General features: G+C 43.2%; 1 protein-coding gene across 1 annotated transcript in view; it reads left to right on the forward strand.

Annotated features, from left to right (window-relative positions):
• Nucleotides 1-10186: 10186 nt before the first annotated feature.
• Nucleotides 10187-12772, forward strand: part of LOC122554701 (calcium-activated chloride channel regulator 1-like) — a 104381-nt gene continuing 101795 nt past the window's right edge. Inside the window, exons 1-2 of the mRNA XM_043700079.1 lie at nucleotides 10187-10449; nucleotides 11528-11671. Of these exons, the coding sequence (XP_043556014.1) occupies nucleotides 10288-10449; nucleotides 11528-11671 (306 nt within the window). The 5' untranslated portion in view covers nucleotides 10187-10287. The remainder of the gene's footprint in view (nucleotides 10450-11527; nucleotides 11672-12772) is intronic.

The following is a 12772-nucleotide window of genomic DNA, read 5'->3' on the forward strand; positions in this document are numbered from 1 at the left end:
GGGGAAGATTAGGCAGAGAGCAGATGAACGCAAAAGAACTGGTGGCCTAAAGTGCATATAATTTAATCCAAAGAGTGTAGTGTCTAAGGCAGATGAACTTAGGGCTTGGATTGGTGCCTGGGAGTATGACATTATTGCAATCACAGAGACTTGGTTGAAGGAAGGGCCTGATTGGTAACTAAATGTTCCAGGGGATAGATGCTTCAGACAGGACAGGGAGGGAAGTAAAAGGGTGGGGGTTGAAGTTGCATTGCTGGTCACGGTTGATATTACGGCTGTGCTAAAGGAGGACACTATGGAGGGCTTGAGTAGTGAGGTATGATGGGTGGAGCTGAGAAATAAGAAGGGTGCAGTTACATTGTTGGGGCTGTACTACAGGCCTCCCAACAGTGAGCATGAGGTAGAAGAACAAATAGGTAAATAAATTATGGAAAGATGTAGAGGCAACAGGGTGGTGGTGATGGGAGATTTTAATTTTTCCAACATTGACTGAGATACACGTACTGTCAGAGATCTGGATGGGGCAGAATTTGTAAGAAGCTTCTAGGAGAGTTTTCGAAAGCAGTATGTCATTAGTCCGACGAGCGAAGGGGCCATATTGTACCTGGTACTGGGGATCGAGCCAGACTAGGTGGTAAATGTTGCGGGGTGGATTTGTATGGGAACAATGACCACAATTCTGTAAGTTTTACAATACTTGGAGACAAAGATGAGAGTGGTCCTAAGGGAAGAGTAATAAAAACTGGGCCAAGGCCAATTATATCAAAATTAGGCAGGAGCTGGAAAATGTGGATTGGACACAGCTATTTGAAGCAAGTCCACATTTGATATGTGGGAGGCATTCAAAGATAGATTAAAGATAGCGCAGGTCAGCCATGTCCCATTAAAAGCAAAGGATAGGAAAGGCAAGATTTGTGAACCGTGGATGACAGGAGAAATCATACGACTAGCCAAGAGAAAAAGGGAAGTGTACATAAGGTCCAGGCAGCTAAGAACAGAACAGGCCTTGGAGGAATATCAGGAAGGTAGGATCAGTCTTAAACAAGGAATCAAGTCGGCTAAAAGGGGTCATGAAGTAGCTTTAGTGAGCAGAATTATGGAGAATCCCAAAGCATTTTATTCTTCTATAAGATGCAAGTGGTAACTAGAGAAAGAATTGGTCCACTAAAGGATAAGGAAGGAAGGCTGTGTGTCAAACCTGAGAAAATGGGTGAGAATCTGAATGATTACTTTGCATAAGGTAGGATCAGTCTTAAACAAGGAATCAAGTCGGCTAAAAGGGGTCATGAAGTAGCTTTAGCGAGCAGAATTATGGAGAATCCCGAAGCATTTTATTCTTCTATAAGATGCAAGTGGTAACTAGAGAAAGGATTGGTCCACTAAAGGATAAGGAAGGAAGGCTGTGTGTCAAACCTGAGAAAATGGGTGAGAATCTGAATGATTACTTTGCATAAGGAGAGGGACATGATGAATTTTGAGATTAGAGACATTTGATTACTCAGATCACGTTGACGAAAGTAGCATAGGTGTGTTGGATAGGCTAGAGGTTATTAAGGTTGGACAAATTCCCAGGACCGGATGGGATCTATCCCAGGTTGCTGAGAGAGGCGAGAGAGGAAATAGCTGGGGCCCTGACAGATATCTTTGTCACATCCTTAAACACAGGTGAGGTGCCCGAAGACTGCACGGTTGCTCATGTTGTCCCCCTGTACAAGAAGGCTAGTAGGGATATTCTGGGTAACTACAGACCAGTGAGCCTGATGTTAGTGGTGGGAAAGTTGCTGGAGAAGGTGCTGAGGGATAAAATCTATTTATATTTGGAATAGAATGGGCTTATCAGTGATAGGCAACGTGGATTTATGAGGGGGAGATCGTGCCTTACCAACTTAATAGAGCTCTTTGAGGAAGTGACCAAGTTGATAGATGAAGGAAGGGCTGTAGATGTCATATACATGGACTTTAGTAAGGCGTTTGATAAGGTTCCCCATGGTAAACTAATAGAGAAAGTGAAGTCACATGGTATGCAGGGTGTTCTGGCTAAAAGGATAAATAACTTGTTGAGCAACAGGAGACAGAGTAGTAGTAGTTGAAGGGAGTTTCTCGAAATAGAGAAAGGTGACCAGTGGTGTTCCACAGGGGTCAGTATTGGGGCCACTGTTGTTTGTGATATACATAAATGATCTGGAAGAGGGCACTGTTAGTATGATCAGCAAGTTTGCAGATGACACGAAGATTGGTGGAGTCGCAGAAAGCATAAGGGACTGTCAGAGAATACAGGAGAATACAGATAGACTGGGGAGTTGGGTGGAGAAGTGGCAGATGGAGTCCAATCCAGGCAAAAGTGAGGTGATGCATTTTGGGAAATCTAATTCGAGAGCGACTTATACAGTAAATGGAAGTGCCTTGGGAAAAGTTGATGAGGAGAGAGATCTGGGAGTTCAGGTCCATTGTACCCTGAACGTTCCTGCATAGGTGGATAGAGTGGTCAAGAAGACATATGGTATGCTTGCCTTCATCGGACGGGGTATTGAGTATAAGAGTTGGCAGATCCTGTTAAAATTGTACAATGCATTAGTTCGGCCGCATTTAGACTACTGTGTACAGTTCCGGTCTCCACATTACCAAAAGGACGTGGACGCTTTGGAGAGGGTGCAGAGAGGGTTTACGAAGATGTTGCCTGGTATGGAAGATGCGAGCTGAAGAGAGGTTGAGTAGGTTAGGATTATTTTCATTAGAAAAAAGGAGATTGAGGGGGTGACCTGTTTGAGGTTTACAAAATCATGACGGGAATAGATAGGGAAAATAGAGGTAAGCTTTTCCCAGGGTGAAGGATTCAATAACGAGAGGTCACGCTTTCAAGGTGAGAGCTGAAAAGTTTAAGGGGGATTCACATGGCAAGTACTTTACACAGAGGATGGTAGGTGACTGGAACGCATTGCCAGCAGAGGTAGTAGAAGCAGGCACAGTAGATTCATTTAAAATGCTTCCTGACAGATGCATGAGTAAGTGGAGAGCAGAGGGATACAGATGCTTAGGAATTGGACGACAGGTTTAGACAGTAGATTTGGATTGGCTCAGGCTTTGGGGGGCTTCAAGAACCTGTTCCTGGGCTGTGAATTTTCTTTGTTCTCTTTGTCTTTGAAATGTCGACTCTCCTGCTCCTCAGATGCTGCCTGACCGGCTATGCTTTTCCAGTGCCACACGTTTTTACTCTTATCTCCACCATCTGCAGTCCTCACTTTCTCACATTGAAGTGTCAAGTGCCAGACTGCTTCAGGATGGTCTGCAAAGTGGTCGTCTAATTTTTCATCGGTTTTCCAAATGCAGAGGACACCTGAAGTGGACAGTAGTTTATTCACACTGGCAATGTTCATTCAAAGGATTGTTTGGTACTCGGGATGTGTTGAGTGTGCTTCTGCTTAGATGTACAGATGCAAGGATATGAAAAGCAAGCAATGCACTGGTGAGAACATGAGCCAGCTGTCCTGGACAGAACTGCCCCTTTAAAGATGAGGAGCTTAAAGTTGGGTTCATGTGGAGTTGTGGAAATCACAGGTGATGACAGTGAAGCCCGCTGCAGTGGGAGATGGACCCGAGCACTGTTTGAGGAAGGAACAAGGGTGAATGCAGTTTGGGAAATGAAGCAGTTGAACATCCTGCCAAGGTAGTGGCTCTTTAAATGAGGTAAAAGGGAGAGATTTTACACATCATGGTGTTGATGATGGTATTATCGGATGGAATGCAGTGGAGACAGAGAAACGATCACAAATGTATGGACTGTTTCCAAGTAGCACGTTGAGTATTTAAGAATCTATCCACAGCATTATCTTATTTCCATTTGTCAAAAGAAGCTTCTGATGTTTAGATGCACAATCTGTTCTCCATGATGAGAATGTTAATTGCTCAACAATCCCAGCAGTTTTCGGATTTAAACTCATAATCGAAACAACATTTTCTACCACAATAAATGCACTGAGTTTTAATGAATGAATACTCCAGGGAACAGTGACAAATGACACTGAATGTGTGAGCAACTTCAATACTGACTTACATTTATGACATTTTGTTTCAGCAATGTGTTGGCCTCCAGTGGTTTGTGGGATTCAGCACTAACTGTTCCCATATATTTATATGTTATGGTGGGGATAGTGATAATGTTACCTGACTGAAGGCCCAGGCTAATACGTTGGGAACACAGGTTCAAATCCCACCCCAGTTGGTAAAATTTAAATTCAATAAATAAAATAGATCATGGGGTACAATCTTTTCAGGGACTGTGTGATGCTGGCTTTGGTAGGATTTCCAACAGAAATTGATGAAAACCCTGGTGAGGCCCAATATAACAGGAGCATATTTGTGCACTTCTTAATACTTTCAAAATGCAATGCAGCAAGTGTCTGGCTAGACAGTGGCAAATTACAACTAAGATGATTATTACCTGTTAAGCATCTTGTTAATGGCCCAACTCACCAACAACCTTCCATCCTCACATTCCAATCACTAAGTCTGCACTATCAGCATCCTTCCTCTTCCATTATTGCATGAATGCTGCCCCTTCTCCATACTTCACATCAGCTCTGATGAAGAGTCATCTAGATTCACAAGTCAAAGAGTGTGGTGCTGGAAAAGGACAGCAGGTCAGGCAGCATCCGAGGAGCAAGAGAATCGATGTTTCGAGCAAAAATTCTTCATCAGGAAGAAGAGCTGATGAAAAGCTTATGATTAGATTAGATTCACTACAGTGTGGAAACAGGCCCTTCGACCCAACAAGTCCACACCGACCCTCTGAAAAGCAACCCACCCAGACCCATTCCCCTACATTTACCCCTGACTCATCCACCTAACACTATGGACAATTTAGAATGGCCAAAACACCTCCACATCTTTGGACGGTGGGAGGAAACTGGAGCGTCTGGAGGAAACCCATGCAGACAATGTGCAAACTTCACACAGACAGTTGCACGAGGCAGGAACTGAACCCGGTTCCCTGGCATTGTGAGGTAGCAGTGCTAATCACTGGACCACTATGCTCGAAATGTCGATTCACCTGCTCCTCGGGAACTGCCTGACTGGCTGTGCTTTTTCAGCACCACACTCTTCAACTCTAATCTCCAGCATCTGCAATCCTCACATTCTCCCGTCTAGACTGACAATGTGAGCTTGCTGTCTCGACACCCATGCTGCCCGACCTGCTGCGACTTCTAGCCTTTTTCGCTTACAGGTCAATAAACACTTTATTGTCACTACATACACACCATTTCCTGTGAAACTTCTGTAGCTAGATAACTTGAAATACATTTCGCCCTGAAGGAAATGTTTACCTATAATCAGGAAAAGAGGAAGGAAATGTTGCGACCGATAATGTGGCTAATGGATTGTTGACCATTCTTGAATACTTGCTTATCAACCACATGAAACAATGGCACTGACTGTACCTACAGCTGGATCTCATGATTTTGTCCTTTCACAGAAGCAAGGTCAGGAACTGTAACACAGAATGCGAAGGGACAAAAATAATTCCTAGAACTTTAGCTATTCCTGTAGTATGTTGTTTCCTAGCGCAAGAGTTAAGGACACCTCAAGACATTTGAAGCATATTGTTAAATAGGAGAGTGAAAAACCAACATTATTGTACACATTGATAGGAATGACGTAGTTAGGGAAAAGATTAAGGGTTTACAGAGTGAATATAAGAGGTTGGGTAGAAGATTAAAAAACAGAACCTCAAAAGTAGGAATCTCTGGTTTATTCCTGCTGCCACACTCGAATGAAGGGGAATAAAAGGATAAAGGAGATAAATTAATGGATGAAGATGTGGTGTCATGTTCAGGGATTTGGGTTCTTGGGTCATTGGGATCTCCACTGAGGCAGAGAAGACCTGTTCAAAAAGGGTGGGTTTCACCTGAACTGGAAAGGGACCAAGATCCTCACAGGGGGATTTACTAATTCTATTAAGAGAGACAGTAAACTATTCCAGTGGGTGTGGCGGTGGAGGGATCCCAAGTAGCAAAGTAAATAAATAGATTTGGATGGTTGTGAATCTGAAAAGTATAATTAATTAGAAAAGACAGACAATAGCATTTCAGCGAATGAAGTTACTCTGAAGAATTAAATTGCATTTTATTTCAGTGAAAGGGGTCTTCCAGGTAAGGCTGATGAACTCTGGGCATGTTTGGGAACATGGGAGTGGGACATCATAGCTATTACAGATACTTAGCCGGGGGATGGGCAGCACTGGCAGCTCAATGTTCCGGGTTTCAGATGATACAGGAAGGATAGAAAGGGAGGCAAAAGAGTAGGGGGAGTGGCATTTTTGATTAAGGAAAGCATTACTGCTGACACCAGAGAAGATATTTCTGAAAGATCGCCCAGTGAACATATTGGTTGGAGTTAGATATAAAAAAGAAATGATCAATCTTGATGGTCTTGTACTCTAGGCCCTTCAATAGTCCGATGGAAATTGAAGATTAAATTGGCGATTATGATCACTATACCCAAAATATACCTCCACTATTCGTAGGCAGCATGGTGGCTCAGTGGTTACCACTGTTTCCTCACAGCGCCAGGGACCTGGGATCAATTCCTACCTAAAGTGATTATCTGTCTGGAGTTTGTACATTCTCCCTGTGTCTGCGTAGGTTTCCTCTGGGTGCTTTGGTTTCCTCCCGCAATCCAAAGATGTGCAGGTCAGGTGAATTGACCATGATAAATTGAGCACAGTGTCCAGAGATGTGTAGAGTAGGTGCATTAATCTTGGGTAAATGTAAGGGAATGGGTCTGGGTGGGTTACTCCTCTGAGGGTCAATGTGGACATGTTGGGCTGAAAGGCTTGTTTCCACACTGTAGAGATTCTATCATTCTAAGAAATATACAGAGAGATCTCAGATATATATAAGAATAATAAGGTTGTAATCGTAGGTGATTTTAGTTTTCCAAACACTGACTGGGTCTACCATCGTGTTAAAGATTTGGTTGGTGAAGAATTTATTATGTGGGCAGCACGGCTGCCTCACAGCACCAGAGACCCGGGTTCAATTCCCGCCTCAGGCGACTGACTGTGTGGAGTTTGCACATTCTCCCCGTGTCTGCATGGGTTTCCTACAGGTGCTCTGGTTTCCTTCCACGGTCAAAAAATGTGCAGGTTAAGTGAATTGGCCATGCTAAATTGCCCGTAGTGTTAGGTGAAGGGGTAAATATAGGGGAATGGGTCTGGGTGGGTTGCGCTTCGGCAGGTCGGTGTGGACTTGTTGAGCCAAAGGGTCTGTTTCCACACTGTAAGTAATCTAAAACTTTCCTTATTAATTTGTAATGTTCAGTCTCAAGAAGGAGCAAAATGCGACCTTCTCTTCGGGTGTAAAACAGAACAAGTGACTGAAGTGATTAGAATTATAGAATCCCTATAATGTGGAAGCAGGCCATTCAACCCATCGAGTCCACAATGACCCTCTGAAGAGTATACCACACTAACGCTTGCCCCATCCTATCCCTGTTATCCTGCAATTCCCATGGCTAATCTACCCAGCCTGGACATTATGGGCAATTCAGCACAGGCCAATTAATGTGACCAGCACAACTTTCGACTGTGGGAGGAAACCGGAGCACCGGGAGGAAATCCACACAGACATGGGGAGAACGTGGAAACTGCACACAGACAGTCACCTGAGATTCCTAACACTTTGAGGGAGCAGTGCTAACCACTGAGCCACCATGCTGCCTATGAATAGTAGAGGTACATTTTGGGTATAATGATCATAATTCTATTTGTTTTAAAATAAAATTCCAAAGTACAGATTCTCGGTGGCTGCATAGCATCCTTACCTTTGCATTCAGTTGCTTTTTCAAAATTCATTCACAGGATCAGGGTGTCACTGGCTGGGCTGGTATTTAATATCCATCCCTAATGGCCCCAAGGGCAGTTAAGAGTTAACCACATTACTGTGGGTCTGGAGTCACGTGTGGGTCAGACCAGGTAAGCATGGCAGATTCTTTCCAGAAAGGATGTGAGTGAACCAGATGGGTTTTTCCAAAAATCCACAATGGATTTGTGATCATCGTTACACTCTTAATCCTGGATTCATATTGAATTCAAATTCCACCATCAGGCAAGGTTGGATTTGAATCCAAATTCCAACATTATCTGAGCCTCTGGATTAACAGTCCAGTGATAATAATGCTCAGTCATTGCCTCCCCATTTAAAGGGTCAGTCTAGAATACCCAGAATGAGGATATTTCTACAAAAAAGAAAAACTGCCAAGGTAAGGTTCTACCATCCGTGCTTAACTCAAGAACTAAAAAAAAGCATCAAATTTACGGTAAAAGCATAAATTTACTTTCTAAATGGTGAGAAAATTAATAAAGCCAAAGCACTGGGAGTGCTAGTCGAGGATTCTCTAAAGGTAAACATGCAGGTTGAGTCCGTGATTAAGAAAGCGAATGCAATGTTGTCTCTTATCTCAAGAGGGTTGGAATATAAAAGCAGAGATGTACTACTAAGACTTTATAAAGCTCTGGTTAGGCCCCATTTGGAGTACTGTGTCCAGTTTTGGTCCCCACACCTCAGGAAGGACATACTGGCACTGGAACGTGTCCAGCGGAGATTCACACGGATGATCCCTGGAATGACAGGTCTAACATATGACTTCGAAAAGACATCAGCAATAAGCAAAACACATTTATAGCAACTCAACTCATTTCTACAACTCAATGAAGTCCAGTTGAAGGCCGAGATTGATAGATTCTTGTTGTCTAGAGGAATTAAGGGCTACGGGGAGAACGCTGGTAAGTGGAGCTGAAATGCGCATCAGCCATGATTGAATGGCGGAGTGGACTCGATGGGCCGAATGGCCTTACTTCCACTCCTATGTCTTATGGTCTTATGGTCTTATGGTCTTATGGCAATTGTGCAAAAGCAAAGGAAAAATTGGCTATAAAAGAAAGATGAGACTAAATCTGTAGATTTATGATAAGTATGCAAAAGAATAACAATGAGTGATGAATATAAATTCTTACCTGAAGGAAGAATAATTTCACTAATATATGACTCGGTTCAAATTGACTGGGAGGAGTTACTTGCAAATAAAACAGTGTCAGAACAGGAGGAGAAAATAGCACGAGTAGAGGGCAGCTGGGTCCCCATAAAAACCAAAGGTTGGAGCCAGGCTGGAGAACACGAATTGCGGAGGAGCATAAAGTTTTTGTGAAGGAAGAAAGTAGTGGCTTATTGCAGATATTAATGGGCAGAGTTCCTAAAGCATTACAGTAAGTGGGAATGGGAGAGGATTGAAATGGAAATTAGGAAATTAAAGAATTGTGCATGAGGACAGGGTAGGAAGCTAATGAGGTGATTTTGGGATGATAGCGAAGGAAGTATGCTCGGTTTCACAGAAGTCTCACAGAGAGAAACCTCCCCAGAACTCGTCAAAATCATTAGAGAGAAGAAGATTGAGAGGTGACTTAAAAGAGACATACAACTTGACCAGAGGATTAGATAGGGTGAACAGTGAGAGTCTTTTTCCTCAGATGGTGATGGCTAGCATGAGAGGGGCATATTTTAAATTGAGGGGTGATGGATATAGGACAGATGTCAGAGGTAGTTTATTTACTCAGTAAAGAGTAAGGCGCGGAACTTCCCATCTACAACAGTAGTAGGCCCACCAACTTTCAGGGCATGAAAATAGTCATTGGATAAACATATAGATAATAATGGAATAGAATAGGTCAGATGGGCTTTAGATTGGTTCCACAGGTCAGTGCAGCATCAAGAGTCAAAGAGACCCTGTACTGCACTGTAATGTTCTGTGTCTAAATTGGCAGAGTCAAAATATTATAAGATTTAGCTCTTAGTGTTTAGAAATGACATTTGTAGACGATTCTAAATGGGTCTTCACCATCTCGGGTGAGAAACAACTTGAGGCAGAACTTCTCGGTCACAAGTCATCGAGTTGTTGCACTTGATTTATTGACAATTCTTGCACAACTCTGAGCAAAGACTCATTATTTTGCCATCAGCACTGGAAGAGCTGCCAATTCCGCCTTAAATCTGTCAATACCAATGAGAACAGGCAGTGAACAATTCACAAGCATGATGTGGCTCACACATCAAAAGCTGTCCAAGATAAAGAAAATTGCTGTGTTTTCTTTAGCAGCAATCCAAATCTATTGGATTTCAGTGGATACCACATTCCATGGGTCACTGCAGGAAAGCCTTAACTTACATGTTATGACATCAGAGACTATTATATGAATCTGACAAGCTACAGTCTGGAAACAATCTGAACACAGCAGTAATGAGATTCCAAATCACCTTTGTTTTGGTGCTCAGCTATCTTCTGTGTGATTCTATTCTAAAGTGTACCGGAATAAAGCTGGAAAATAATGGATATCGAGACATAATTATTGCCATTAACCCGAACGTTCAACATAATGAACAGCTGATTCAAAATATTCAGGTGAGTTATTGACGTGTTGCCTGGTATGAATTAATTATTTTGTTTCATTGTATGTCCTTTAGTATTATATTTAATGTTAAGAATTCAGGATTTGCTGAGAGGAGGGGGAGTTAAAGGAATATATTATATATTTTTTCTTTAGTCCTGAACTCACTGCCATATTTCCTCCACGTACACCTACCTTGAAGGCGTTCAGCTCCTCAGTTGCGATGAAAGTTCACTGGATCCAAAACATTAACTCTGCTTTCTAGCTAGGTAAAAACAATGACTGCAGATGCTGGAAACCAGATTCTGGAGTAGAGTGGTGCTGGAAAAGCACAGCAGTTCAGGCAACATCAGAGGAGCAGGAAAAGTTGAAATACTATTTGTTGAGAGTATGAATTCTCCTGAGGATATTGTACAGAAGGGGTCCTTTGCAATTCTGAGAGCATGTGGCCCTCAGCTGAGGCAGGGCTGACTGTAGAGAGGTTAGGTGCTGGCGCATTGCTGCGAGCGTGGAGTGGAGGATCTTGAAGGAGAACCGTTGCTGGTGTTTTTGAATCTGTAGTCTGTACTGTTTGTCCTGTTCGGATCCGAACTCTGCTGGTTTAAAGGTGGTCCAGAGTCCGTGTGGGATGAGTTGGCTACGGAGGCAGGCACTGAGGAAGCAAATGTGGCTGTAGTAGCGAGTCTGTTTCAGGACATGGTTGAAGAGCTTCAGGGCAGAGAAAATGACCTGGGAGTTGTAGTGGGAGAGGGACTCCCTGAGATTCTTGTAGAGAGAGGAGGAAAACTTCTTCAAAGCAGGCATCCTTGCAAGAGGATTCACAGTTAAAATCAACGAGGTAAAAACAATGACTGCAGATGCTGGAAACCAGATTCTGGAGTAGAGTGGTGCTGGAAAAGCACAGCTTTCAATCTGCTTTCTAGCTGCAAATGCTGCCAAACCTGCAGAGATTTTCCAGCAATTTCTCATTTTGTTTCTGATTTTCAGCATCCATGATTCTCTGTGCTTTTTAAAATTATATTTGTTTCCCTCTCACCATTTGATGAGTGAGTGGAGCTGTTTTGATATTAAAACTGGGTTTTTGTTTTACAGGAAATAGTGACTGCAGCCTCCTCCTACCTTCACCGAGCAACCAAACAGCGAGTTTATTTCGCAGATGTGAAAATCCTGCTGCCTGTAACATGGCCGGTTAGTTCCCATGTGGTTCAGAGACTGACAACTGAGTCCTATGAGAAGGTAAGGACAGAGGGTGAAGAGTAACAATTACCCAGAATCTCCTCCTGCTCAGCTGCTGAGGCCTCACATCTGCAATGGAGTGGCTTTTATTTTGCACTGCTGATCTAGCAGCAGCAACTCTGGGGCAATTTTCACAGGATCTGAGATTTGAGAAATGTTTTCTTAAGCATGTATGTTAACCCCTGAAGATTATCTATTGCTGAAAAGCTGACAGGGAATACTTTCGATGTGATGGTGTCAGCCATTGAATATGCTGTGGAGATGATGGGGTTGGACTTAGCTGGACAAAGTTAAAAATCACACAACACCAGGTTATAGTTTATTTGGAGGTACAAACTTTTGGACTGCTGCTCCTTCATCAGGTAGTGAGTGGGTCAGGATCTTAAGACACTGAACAGAATACAAAACTGGGTGGCAGGGTGAAATGTGAGGAGGATGGTAGGAGATTACAGGGTGACCTGGACAGGTTAGGTGAGTGGACGGATGCATGGCAGATGCAGTTTAATGTGGATAAATGTGTGGTTATCCACTTTGGTGGCAAGAACAGAAAGGCAGATTACTACCTAAATGGAGTCAAGTTAGGTAAAGGGACAGTACAACGAGTTCTAGGTGTTCTTGTACATCAGTCAATGAAAGCAAGCATGCAGGTACAGCAGGCAGTGAAGAAAGCTAACAGCATGCTGGCCTTCATAACAAGAGGAATTGAGTATAGAAGCAAAGAGGTCCTTCTGCAGCTGTACAGGGCCCTGGTGAGACTGCACCTGGAATATTGTGCGCAGTTTTGGTCTCCAAATTTGAGGAAAGAAATTCTGGCTATTGAGGGAATGCAGCGTAGGTTCACGAGGCCAATTCCCAGAATGGCAGGACTGTCTTACGCTGAGCGATTGGAGCAACTGGGCTTATATATGCTTGAGTTCAGAAGGCTGAGAGGGGATCTGATTGAGACATATAAGATTATTAAAGGATTGGACACTCTGGAGGCAGGAAGCATGTTTCCGCTGATGGATGAGTCCCGAACCAGAGGACACAGTTTAAAAATAAGTGGTCGGCCACTTAGAACAGAGTTGAGGAGAAACTTCTTCACCCAGAGAATGGTGGGTG

Source organism: Chiloscyllium plagiosum, chromosome 11 (genome assembly GCF_004010195.1).
Source record: "Chiloscyllium plagiosum isolate BGI_BamShark_2017 chromosome 11, ASM401019v2, whole genome shotgun sequence".
NCBI classification, from domain to species: Eukaryota; Metazoa; Chordata; class Chondrichthyes; order Orectolobiformes; family Hemiscylliidae; genus Chiloscyllium; species Chiloscyllium plagiosum.